This window comes from Numida meleagris, chromosome 11 (genome assembly GCF_002078875.1).
Source record: "Numida meleagris isolate 19003 breed g44 Domestic line chromosome 11, NumMel1.0, whole genome shotgun sequence".
Taxonomy (NCBI): domain Eukaryota; kingdom Metazoa; phylum Chordata; class Aves; order Galliformes; family Numididae; genus Numida; species Numida meleagris.
The window spans coordinates 7,538,946-7,552,517 of NC_034419.1; the positions used below are offsets into that span (position 1 = coordinate 7,538,946).

The following is a 13,572-nucleotide window of genomic DNA, read 5'->3' on the forward strand; positions in this document are numbered from 1 at the left end:
GAAAGACTTAAATTATTTAGGCTGAAATTTTCTATGTTGGGTGACCAATATTCCTGAAAAAATAACACATTTTCATGTTCAAAGAAAATTCTGGCCATCTTCTTTTTGAGTACAAGAAATGAAAATAAGTTGAGGTGAGAAGGGAAAGGTATAGGTAGAATTGAAAATATCACTGGGATCAAGAGGAAAACTGAATGAAGTATGAAGTTTGGAAGAGTGAAACTGGATTTTATTGTGCAAGTAAACAGTAAATGGGACTAGAAGCAGGCTGGGAAGTACACATTCAGTGAGTGCTAATTCATTTTTGTTTAAGCTAATCTGATGTGATGAAAGAATTAGTATTACTGCGAATATAACCATAATTGTATTACTACATATTACTATATTCTCTTGGAATACCTTTAATTTATCAGCTAACACCTTTTTTTTTGTGTTGAGAAATCAACAACTGTACGTTTTCTTTTTAATTATAATACCTAAAATGTTTTGTACAGAACCTAACATAAATGTTTTATAGGTATTTATAAATACTTAGAAAAGCGTCAGCTTTGGATGTGAGATACTTCAGTTAATCTGTAACAGAGGTACTTTTTGGCAGTTATGCTGTTTATTGCTCAGTATCATACCATGGAGTGTAATATTCTGCCTCATAAGCTTTGGCTAAGCTAAAATTGAAGAGAGAAAGATTTTGAACTAAATCAAAGACTTAGAGTATAGACAAAAGAAATCCAATCGATTTTTTTGTAAGTAGTTAACGATGTTCTCAAATATTTCACTTCTACTTATTAGTATCGAGAGGTAATAGAAGTAGTCAGAAAGAAACAAATCTTAAGGAGTCTCAGCTTAATACATGAACATGATACAGGTAAAAAAAAAATCCTGCTACAAATCTGTCTCCAAGATTTATTGTTTTGAAGGCAAATTAGGCCTCCCTTAAGATAATTCCATCAGAAAAAGGATGTCCAATTATCCTTACAATGTTGAGCATCTTTTATGTATGAGAAATTACCTTAGGCTAGCTATACTCTACTTTCTGCGGAAAAAAGAAATAGATACTTGAAGGTATTTCTGTAATCTTGCTGATCTACTGCTTTTGTATTGTGTTAAGTTCTATGGATATTCTGCAGAATGGAAACCCTTTTACATTTTACTACTTTTTCCTTCAATCTGTATTTCATATATCTCTCCCATGCTTATAGGGAGTTTCAGATCCTCTCACGCCTGAAATAAATCAGTCTACTGTTTTCCTCTCTCATTTTGAGTGGGACTTGGTCCTTTTTATGTAGAGCAAAAGAGCTCTTACAATTCTGTACACAGAATGAGACTAATTTATTGAGGGAGGATTTCCTTATCATTCTGTCCATTTGCTTAACTGCAGAGATTCTGAGATGAATACAAGCAATTCTTATCTATTCAAATAATTTATTTGTTTTCTTACATTTTTTCCTTGATACTAAACGGGCCTGAGTTCTGTAGAAGTTGAACAGTTCTGAATAACTGTATCCTTACAGCATCCCGCAAAAAAAACAATGAATTATTACTTTCAGCCCTGCAATAAATGCGTAGGGAAATGGATTATTTAAAAATTATGGAGCCAAGAAACTAACTTTGTAATTCTTAAATGTCTTATTTCATAGAGTATGTACTACAGAGTACCAGTCACTGTATTAAACAGAGGAAAGAAATTTTGAAGAGTTCGTGTCTGCTATCCATAGGCAGCATTAAAGCTGCTTACTGGAGTTGCCTAAGTAAATTTGATGGTATAATTGACACATTTCTTTCTGAAATGACACAAGTTGTGTTACAGAAAATAAACAGGCACATGAAGAACGAGCCTTAATGCCTCTTCAGTAGCTCCCATTAGCTGAACATGTAGCCAGTTTCTAAAACATAAATTTAAGTATAAAAATAAATGGCAGCACAAGTATTCTGTTCTGTAGTTCTGAATGCTGATGAACTAGAGATTTTTCCTAAGAATGTATTGGCTCTGAAACCTTTTGAAATATATTTTAATGAGTCTTATGGCATTAGATAACCTGGCCAAAAAATATCCTGCACTGGTTACAGCATTCTTGAAAAGCTCAGGGAAAAACATGTAAATATGCTTTAGTATTGCCTCAGAGACATTCCATGCAATAGTGACATTAATGCTTTTAAATAAACGTTAATTCCTCTACTTATTAGCTGAATTATAGGAAACTTTCATAAATGTCATTTATTATATCTCACATAAGATATTTTGAAGTTATTCATTCAGTGACTTGAAAGTTGCAATGTCAAATTTTTCAAGAAGGGAAAAGAAAGTTAAGAAACATTGGTGAGATTAAAATCTCACAGTAAGATGCCTCTCTTCAAAGAAAATGTTTATTGCTGTTTTCACTATACAGTGTATATGGGTGATGTGTTTTCTCCTCCAATCTTGAAACACAGGTACAAATGATGCAGCTCTTCATTTTTAAAAAACAAATTACAAGGAAGGCAAATCTATAATATAGGAAATACGTATTTTGTTGTATGCTGTACTCAAAAAGTTGCCATTGTGACTGAATGACTTTGACCAGAGTAGACAAAAGTTTAAGGGTTTAAAGTTTACTTCATTCAGTGGTATTGTATCTAAGTGATAAGTGATAGAGCTCCTCTAAAAGTTAGGTAGAGAAATAAAAGGAATCATTCTTGAAAAAGGAAGGAAAACAGTAACTGGTAAAGTCTGGCTCCTTAATTTCTGCAGTAACTACATTACTCTTGAAATCACGAGTGTTTGCTTGAGAGGGAGCAAGTTCAGTATTCATCCCTGGTCTTTTATCTCCCATCATAATTTCCCTAAGTATCAAAATTCATAGAGCAAATTCCATGAAAACAAAGCTGCAGCAGCCTGTGTCCTCTCATCCTCATGAAAAGGGATGCTCTGCATTTCACAGAAATTAGACCCAGGATTTCAGTTGTCTTTAAGCTAGAGCATTCCATTGTGCAACTGATAAAAATATTCACATGGAATGTTTTACAGATGAGCTTTCTTGTAAATATCTTGTTTCTGTTCAGATTCTGTCTCATGGTGAGAAATTTGTACTGCTCACTGGAAGACCTTCAATACACATTTGTTTTCTTGTTGTTTAAGAAAGAGTCTAGACTATATAGTTAGCTTTTCTTTTCAATATTTTACACTTTAATCTGAGAATCATAAAATAGTTCAGATTGGGAGGGTCCCCTGATGTCATCTAGACCAAACTCCTGTATAAACTTAGATACACATGCAATTTAATTACATGAGAACAACGATTTTAATGATTTCTTTGCAAGATTGAAGCTTAGACTCAAAGAGGATTAGGTGCTACAGGCAAGTCTAGGCCTTGATTCAGTGTGGTACCTACTTGTGTATCTGTTGATCATGCAGTTTGTTCAATGAATTTAACAGAAATGTTCATATGCATAGAACAAGGCATAGACTGTGCTTGTTGAAATATAGAAAACTTAAGCTGGTATAAATGTTTACGTTAACTCATGGATGCTGAAATGGATGACTACAAATGTAACATGAGATTGAAATTTCAAATACTGGTATAGCAAATATTTCTGTGTTTGAAATTTCTTTGTGGAAACTTCCTGAAAATATGTGTTTCCTCCATTTCAGAAAAGGGGATGAGATGTGCAGATCACCTGCATACTAGGAGTGAACCTAAAGGCAAAGAACAGATGTAGAAAACATGTGTTGCATGGCTGTCAGACAGCATCTCCTCATTGACTGTAAAATAAATTACTAGATAATAAAATGCAGTTGGACAGAGTTTCCTCTGGATTTGATTCTAAAGGAGAGATGGATTTCTGTCCTTACTCTCTTAAGCAAAAATGTCAATGAGTTATCAATAGCAGAAAACGATTTATAACCTGTGATGTACGTTCCTTTTCCTGCCTGTTCATACAAAAGAAAAATATGTTCATGGCATCAGCATGTATATGCATGTATCTATATGTAGCAGTGTATATTTGCAAAAAACAGTTACCAATGATAAAAATGAAAATATGTTTTTAAATGATCCTTACTGCGGATCTGAGAGAAAGAATGAGAGAATGAAATTTTGTTCAAGTTTCCTATACAAGCGGATTTTTAGTGACCCGATAACAAATGATCACTTGAAATATTAACCAACATTCTCATGTTATTTCAGCACACGTTCATGCACATAGAGCATAGAGTGTGTTCCTACAGCTGGTATATTACGATCAGTAGAAAATGAATTTGAGATAGATTTGAACATAAATGCATTCAGCTTCTTTTGATTAATATGGAGACGTATGCAATTTCAATGTTTGCTCTGTGTATTTGTCACATTATATTAGTAATATTTTCAGTTTAACCAAACTATAAATGATTTGAAATATGATTATGCGCTCTCCAATTTAGTCACTAGTGTCATTTTATTATGGGGCTTGCTTTCCCTCCTTATTGTAGGACTATTTCTGCTTTTGATTTATTTCAAATAATAATTTTGAAGCAATTATATAACATACTGTTTTTATTTGTGTATTTCCTAGCTGTAGGTATCCAGATGAAACTTGAATTTTTCCAGCGGAAATTTTGGACAGCGAGCAGACAGGTATGTTTTAAATTGAAATTTTCCTCGTCATTGAATCCACATCTTTCTAACTGCATAGTTGATCCACAATTATTTTGTCATAAAACTGCTGTAAACAAACAATTTATTTGAAATATATCTCATATAAGTTGTTAGCCCTTCTGTAATACCTTCCAGTTCAATGGTAGAAAAAGAGTATTCAGTGTGCTTGATTCCATATTTATGGAAACAAAGAAAAAAGTTCTTCTATATAAGGAGTTGTTTTGTTGATCTGACACATGTTAATTTTCTCCTTCAGATAAAAGAAAAACAGCAGACCACGCTGTGATACCTTTTCATGTTCAGTAATAGCAGAATTGCACCTTCTTACTAACCTAGTACTTTTCTTCTAACATTCAGTGAACTGCAGCATCACCTCAATCAATCAACTAAACAACGTGACTGAATCATGCTTGGCATCTATTGTATTTAATAAACTATTCCTAAAATGTGTAGGATATAGCATGTACATTCATTTAAGAGAGTAATCATACACTTCCTGAGGATTCCAGAGTACAGCTCCTAAAATGCATGTCCTACCCTACCCCACAAGAAAAATCATGTTTTCTTGTTGATGAATGATTTCCAAGCTTCTAACCAGAAGGAGATGATGGTGTTTAAAACACTTGTACAGTGTGAATGCAGACAGGAGCAGAAAAGGATTGGTGAACAGATGTAACACTCTCCTTCTCTTGCTTTTAGAACAACTGCTATCATTGATAAAAATGTAATCAATTTCAACATCATTATAGTTGTGCTCACCTTGATTCTGAAAGTGTCATTTTTCATAACTATCAAACTCAAATTGAAAATATTTATTTTTGATATTGTCTCTAGTGTGCGTCTCTTGATGGCAGATGTGCAATAAGTTGTGATGATGAAGTAAGTGTTTAACAGATCTTTTCCATTTATATTTCTACTGCAGTAGAACATGAAGTTGGTTATAATGTACAATGCGAGGTTCAGACTAAATTAATCTCTGATGTAATTAGGAATTGCCTTCTAAATATTACACAATTTATGTAGTGAAACTCATTTTATAACTCCTTATGAACATCCATTTATTTATGAGATTGACAGCGATACCTCAAGTATGCATTGCAATTGATTTTGCTTATGAATCCAGTTTTGGAAGTCACATGAAGATGCTCAAAGGTGTATTTTTATCTTCTTTATAGTTCACCTGAGGTAGAAGCTAATCTCTAATGTTCACACTAGTATAAAACATGAACTTAAAGTTGAGCCTATGCAGAACTGATACATGAATAACACTTCAGAAACAGGAAAGAAGTAATCTGAGTCAGTAGTTCTTAATTAAGACACTAAAGTAGCTTTTTAAGTAATGTTTATTTTGGTAGATAAAAAGAATATATTTAGTATCTTATACACAGATTTTTGCAAAGCATTTGATATCAGACTGTATGATCTTTTGATTAAGCAATCAATTTATCATAAGTTCAATGAATCAAAAAGTGGCTAACGAAGCACAAGCTGTGTTTATACATGTGGAGGAGTTAGATGCACAAGATTGTAGAAAATCAGAGTTGCATTTTTGTTATTGTATCGTATATAGTTCTTATTGGTATTTCGGAAGAAAACATAAACATTTACTTATGACATCCCTGTGTGATCTCCAAACTAAGGGATGGTGGGAGGAGAGCTGGATCACCAGATAACTGTGCCAGAACAAAATACATTTATTTAGGTACGATGAAACCTTACTTCATACAATTGGAAATAAAACCTGCAGGCTGTACTTGTATAACTCAGAGGCACTATCCTGAAAAATGATTATTCTAATAATTCTAGAACCACAGTAGATAGTCAGATGAATAGGAGATCCTCTTTTTATACAGTGCCCAGAAGAACTGTTGCAAAACACATGTAAAAAGCAAGCGTCTGTTTGCCTTTGTAATTTGTGCTGATGTAATATGTTTTACAATCTTTTTTTAAAGCAGAATAACATTTTTTATACAACTATAAAGTTTTTTATACAGTTTTATTCTGTTTTATTTTGTTTCATACATGCTCAGCTGTTTTCAGGCCAGCTGCTCTCAGTATCACCAGAAGTGAGCAGTCAGTGCAGTCTCAGTTTTTGCTGCCATTTTGCAAACTCTGGTGTTTAAACAACCCCTCCTCATCTCTTCTCTTGAAGCCATTTCTTTAGGTTCTCACAAATTTCTGTCATTAATTCTTAAAATAGGTACCAAAATATATTATTTGTAGTATTCCATGAGTCTTTATTTTCTCCCTCTCTCTGTTGTCTCTTCTTGTCTTCTAGTCTCTTTGTACCAGTCTCTTTCTGACTATCTTAGCATTTGAATGAGACTCCCCATTCTTTTTGCAGAGGTGCTGCATCCCCTATATTTATGTATTTCCCCTGAAATTACCACGTTTTCCACCACTTGTACCACTGTCCTGACTGTATTCCTACCTATTCTGTAGTACATTAATTGGGATTATATTGTGTAGCACTAAATTTATTCATGGCTGTTCAGCACATTAAAAAAATTAGTGATGACAAATATAAATGAAATAAATAATATAATTAATATAAATGAAATAAATAAAATGAAATAACTTCTACAGTGAAAATTTAGTGAGGCTGGGCTTTCCTGAGGACATGTAATTCAAAAGGAAATAACTGCGATCAAAAATGCTCACAAATCTATTTGAGGAACACTTTCTAGCATTTACTATTATTACATTATATATAAATATATGTTTAAGGGAAAAATGTGATTTTAATTCTTGGATTAATTTGATGTACATTAATGTATAAAAAATTTAAATGATGCATAATCAGTCTTAAAAAATTCACTTTGGTGAAACTTCCTTTGGTATTGCATTCATATGCAAAGAAAGCACAGCCCATTTAAAAGCTTCTCAGCTATTTTCACTTAGCACCAGCAGGAGCCACATAAGCACAGGGAGAATTTCAGTAATAGTGTGAACTTTGGTAATGTGGATGTTCCAAGATTTTTATTTTATTATTTATTTAATTTTGTAATGATAAAATATAATACTTATTAATTTGACTCAGTCAAGTACTATAGGTATCCTTTAATATTTCACAGCTGTCTTATCTCAATAAAATCTCTACTGAACAATTACTATATAAATTAAAGCATTTAAAAGTACTAAGAAATGAAATTAATAGAAATAGAGAAGCACAGTAGTCACATGGAATTAGCTTATGAGTCTTTGTGATAATTTTGATTCTAAAATACAGTAGCATGACAGATTTGCAATTCCTCAGAAATTTTCTTTTCTTTTACAGCTTTGAGTTTGCTCTTATTTTTTTCTTGTTTCCTAGTGCCTCACATTTTATTTTAATTTTTTGTTTTCTTTCTTTTTCATATTTGGTTTTGTAACCCATATAACATTCCATTACTGTTATATATTGGAGCTGTGACAAATACATAGAGGACTTGAACTTGATCAAAGTTACTGTGCTCCAAATGTGTTCTCAGACCTCAGTCAACATTCTTGGTGTGTTTATTCTGGACTTCATGCCTGCTGCATTTTACAAGCTCAGGGACTCTCTACCTATGGAACATTCCCTTGAAATCTCAAGTTCACTGAACTTGAACCTTCGGGCAAACCTGTGCATAGTTCACTTCCAACACCTGTGAACCATTGTGAATTAAACCTTTCTCATACAGCCCTGGTATATGCAAATGATATTATCCTATGCATTAATTTTGCATTTGACATTTTCTATGTGAGATTTGCTGATATAGTGGACAAGTAAATGCACCCTACTGTGCTTTGTCAGTGCTAAATTTCATTTGAAAATGATTCTTTAATGCAGTATTGAATAGCAAAAGTTATTTATCTTGCTGGTGGGTCGGTGAATGACTGGCCTAAATTTCTCTGTTTCTAAAATGGATAGAAGTAGCAACCCTACTATCTTCACACAGCAAAAAAGCAAATTCTTCTAACTGCCTACATGCAATACCAATCCTAAGTCATTAATATAATTTTAAATTTTGAAAAATACTAATTGGATGACTGTGGCATAGAGAGTTGATACATGGTTACTGATTCTTCTGTCAGGACAGTGGTTTTCCGACTGTGTATAATCCATGAGCTGTGAACTGAAGCTCACTCTCTCTCTTGTCCAGCGTAACTACTCTTCATCATTTTCTGTGCTGTGGAGAAATACTGTTTCTAATGCACTGTCTTTAGATTAATCTTTCATGTAGGAGGACTGCAAATATGTATCCTTGAGAGAAGTCTTTGTTGACTTAGTTCCTCTCCTATAAAGTTCGTGGGAGGTTTATGGTTTACTTAGGGGAGAGAAGTGTTCTGGAGTTACAATCTACTTCTGAAATTCCACTCTTCACACACCACTGAGGTTAAGTAGCTGCCTCTTCAGAATGCACTAGCCCTACTCAGATCTTTGCCAGCATCATCAGCTTTTCACGTTGCATTTGCCAATTTTTGGTTTTCTGGCAGATCAAAGGTTGGAAATTAGTTGTTTCAAACTTCCTTTTTGACAGGTTTTCTGCCACTGGGGTGGTTTGCAGCTTAGGTTCCCCTATTAGAACATATATCCTGCCTTTGCGTTAGGGAATGACATTCTTTTCAAACTTTTGCCTGGTTTGAGTTTCTTTGCTTTTTTTTTTTTTTCTTTTTTTTTTCTTTTTTTTTCTTTTTTTAAAACTTAACTTCAAGCCAGCATTTCTGCAAATCCCTCTTCTTCTGCAGCCCCACAGAACAGAAATAATACGTGGACACAGTGAGAATCAGACTGACCCAGGAATCTTGAAAAATCAAACTGCATGAGTGCTGCTGCAGGATCACCCACACTTTCCTTTCTAAAACTGCAAAGAGGTTTTGCTGCATGCACAGAGTGTAGCAGAAGGCACATTTCATCATCTTTCTGTTCAGTCTCTTCACAGCAGGAAAGGTTTTGAATTAAAAGCAAAGCCATGGTGATTTCTGTATTGGAAGCCATCCTACTTTTTTTTCTTTTTTTTTTAACAAGCATGTCACTAGAAACTTTAGCTGATTTAGACCAATGATAGAAATATGTTATAGATTTAACACTGAGGTAGGTTTTTGGCAACGATGAAGTGAAACTGAGTTATATCAAGGTTTGAGTTGTACCTTATGCTTAAACTCTGAAGCACAGTAATTAAAACTTTGCCTGTAGCAAGTAACTCACTTGAGGTTAAAATAGTGTGTGCATGTATAGAGGGAAGCACTGATTTCAGTTTATCTTGTTTTATACAAGTTATAAGTCTGACCTACGAAAAGCTAACAGTCTTACCTCTGGATCCAGTTCCCAATTAAAAACACAATTTGAAAAGCTTTAGGAGACCTGTGGGGCCTCTTATGCAGAAGTTTCTGGTTCCCTCCCCCACTGACCAAATTAAAAAATATTACCTGGTCCCCTGTTAGTCCTCCAGGCAGACACTGTGTTTTCATTAATACATCATTAGGGTAATGACATTGTGCTGATGTTTTTCTCCTAACACAGGATAAGCCATCAGGAGTAGCAGCTCTGTGCCTTTGCAACTTTGTTAAAAGGAAATACTTTTAAGAATGAATTAAAAAACACTGACCATGTTCTTTTTATGTTTGTTTACAGTTTATCTTATATATTCTCTTTCTACATACATCTTTTCATTTTGCATCAACTAAATGTATAAAGTCTAAATCAGGTAACATTCCATAAGTGAAGACTACACTTAGAAGTTAGGTACGCCATTAGAAGAACCTGAAGGCTTTATTCGTTTAGAAGTCATTTGGAAGTAAATGAAATAACTAAGTTCCAACTGCATCCTAAAACCAAAGTAAGAAGTGTATGTTGGTATTACTTTTTCAGGCAATCAACTGTTACCTAATAGACAACAATGGATTTATTCTAGTGTCTGAAGACTATGGGCAGGTAAGTGAAAGATTTTTATTCAATTGTCTCACATAGCACATTTATATAATTGTTATTCTTAAATAGGTCACTATCTTATAATGTTAAGTAACTAGTAGCATAAAATTGAAAACTTCCTTCAATAAAGTGTGAGCTCTGTCTCTGACAGAAGCTCAGGTTCTGTCTCCCAGTGGTGTGGGTTCTACTCTTAAACTCATAAACATTCCCTCAGAGGGCTTTTTCTGCTGCAAGAATGTCTGTCTTCCATAAGGCCTTTTTACCCCCAGAAGAAAGAGTTTCTGTGGTATTTTGCCACCTGTAAAGGTGGTAAAGGATGAGAAGAGAATGAGGAGGCTGGGGATGTAGGGCTTTTATATTGAACTTCAGATAATGAAATTACACACAGCTGTTTGTTGAGGAGTTTATTTTCTGAGTGCATTACAGTTACTGGAGGATTAAAACTAAGCACCATAATATATAGGACAAGGATCATGATTAATGGAGGGACAATTCAAAACATTAATTTCTTTGGCTTCATGGAAAATTACTGAAGAAAGTATGATTGTTCAGTTCTGTGAGCTTTATGGAGAACCCACCACTATTCTCATTAACTTTTGCCTGAAAACAGTTGGGATGGTGCCCCAGTTATGCCAGAGCTATCTGAAATTGAATTTATTTTATGTGTTGGGACTATGAATAGGAATTATACATACTCTTACTTAGCCCTTAGGTGAATTAAATTTGTTGTGACGAGGTTGGTTACTGAGAAACATAGCTATCATAAAGAGCTCTGGATGGCTTAGAAGACGGACTTGAGAGGAGACTTACAAAAAAAAAAACCCTCTAAGTGGATGGTGAAAAAGAAGCCAGACTGAGCATTTTGCTTTTAGGTTAAAAACATGAAATACATCATCCTTAAATCTAACACTTCTGAAAGTAAAAAGATACAGATGTTTTTCTTTTCGTAGCTCTGAAGTAGCTGGATAACCTTTCCTCACTGTCCCTCTGTACCTTGCTCCATTTTGCTTGACACTTTGAAAAGTGTGTTAGCAAGCAGTAAACAAGGGAAGTAAACTTTTTCTGAAACCGTTGTCCTTCCTACACTGTACTAAAGCATTAACTGCTCAACAAATAGTGTGCTGTGCTTTGAAGCAGTCATTCCTCACAATATGTTGTCTTCCATGCAAAACCAAGGACTGAAATTTAATATTTTGTTTTACTTTATTACATATATTGCCTTATCCTTTTGGAATGTCAAGCATGTTGTGAATATAATTCCAAGATGTACCCATAAAATTACATGAACTAAAAATATGATGTTATTTAAATATTAACTGTCATGTTAGAAACAGTTTTTTTTTTCTCTACCAAATATGTATTTTTACTTAGTTGAGCGTAAGTGTAATACATATTGTAGAATAATCGTGATGAACTGAAAATGTTTTACCTGGTTATTCCTTCCATTGTGTGCAAGTATGTGTACGATTGTGTACAGTATTTGTGTAGCTCATTTGCTAGCTGATAGTTGGCTACAACAAATAAATATGATTAGGAAGACATTTTTCCTTTGGTAGGTTACCTGATACTAGCCATTACATATTCCTTTGAAGAGCATATTATGGACAGATGTTGAACAAGCATTAGGCTAGAAATGTGTAATGACCTATATTTCAAGTTGCTATTGGTATAGCATCAACTGGATGTGAGTCTAAAGCCAAACTAGCATATCTGATTTCTGGGCAAGAAGAAAAGTATCAGAGAATCATACACTGCTGACAGAAAGTCAGGAAACAGGTGATAAAATACTGATTTTTCAAGAACCCTGCTGGCAAGATCTATGGACTCTTGCTCCTATGTCACTGCTTCCTGATGTACATTTATAGGCAGAAAACTTCCTGCCGTGTCATGGTGTAAGGTGCTAATTCCTGGTTCTGCCACATCCAGCACTGGTAGCTCCTTCAAAATATTTAGCTGCTTAACTGCTGTTAAACTCAACCATTAGTTAGGACAGATCCAAGCTACAGATGGTCAGTTTTGTCTATGTAATACTATAGTAATACTATGATAATCAGAATATGTGGTTTTTACACACATATATCTATGTATGTATGTATGTATACACTCTTTATTTGTTGGGGAAGGAAGGAATAGGGAAGTGGGATGATGCCTTTTCAGTTACTCACCTTTCTGGGTTTGTTTCAGTGCTTTTCTTTGCACTTGCCAGAAATGGCCTGAACCACTCTAAAAATCTTGTCCTGGGGCACTGCAATTCTTCATCTGAGTTACCACTAAATCCAAATATATTAAAAAATAACAATTGTCTGGGTGTTACTACTATGGGGAGAACTAGCATTTACAAATGGAGCTTTTGTGGAGAGAACTGTCACTGAAATGTCTTTATAAGACTGAAGCATAACTTAATAAATCATGTTTATTACTATCTAAGGTTATACTAGTCATTTATGGTTTGAGCTTTTTGACGTTAGCTGACTGCCTCTCCCATAGTTAGGATAATCTTTCTTCATCAGTCAACTAGGGCTATTGAAGCTAGTATTTTTAGTCATAGAAACTACAAATGTTCCTCTTGTTTCTAGGAGATTTTGCACACCCATATGTTTTGGAAAATGTTCCAAGTTTCCCCTGAGTTTAAAAAAAGAAAAGAAGGCAATACTTGCTTTTTAGGTAGAGGAATGCATTTTCTTGGCTAGGACTGTAACTTCTCTGCCTGGAAACTCCCAGGTGCATACTTGAGGTCAAGTAAGTTCCTTGTAATGGAATTGGGGTTTAGTTCATACAAAACCTATGGAATTCGTGCAATTCGAGAGTGTAGTGCCCTTTCCACCAATAAATTGTGGGATTTGTCCCTTTAAACACGATGGAGAACATAACCAATCCTTATGGGAATTGAGGTCCTCAGATGAGAAAATGTCTTCCCAACCTAGAAAAAGTGCTGTTCATATAAGATTTTTGAATTTCATATGAATGGCGGCAGAAAATGGAGTCACTTCCATATTGCATACCAAATTCATAACGTGAATGTTTGCTTTCTCAAAAGAGATTTATTTTTATTAGTCCACATCTACT

The 13,572-nt window shown here is 34.3% G+C and overlaps 1 protein-coding gene across 18 annotated transcripts in view; it reads left to right on the plus strand.

Moving 5' to 3' along the window:
- The window catches only part of CACNA2D3 (calcium voltage-gated channel auxiliary subunit alpha2delta 3), a 422,632-nt gene that overhangs the window by 371,969 nt on the left and 37,091 nt on the right, over positions 1 to 13,572 (plus strand). For 17 of the 18 annotated variants that reach the window (XR_002442442.1, XR_002442444.1, XR_002442443.1 and 14 more), the window contains 3 exons: positions 4,531 to 4,592; positions 5,448 to 5,492; positions 10,447 to 10,509. Coding sequence is in view for 13 of the 18 variants with exons in the window: in XM_021409181.1 (XP_021264856.1) it covers positions 4,531 to 4,592; positions 5,448 to 5,492; positions 10,447 to 10,509 (170 nt within the window). In the remaining 5 variants the exon portion in view is untranslated. The remainder of the gene's footprint in view (positions 1 to 4,530; positions 4,593 to 5,447; positions 5,493 to 10,446; positions 10,510 to 13,572) is intronic. The other variant, XM_021409175.1, reaches the window with a different exon arrangement.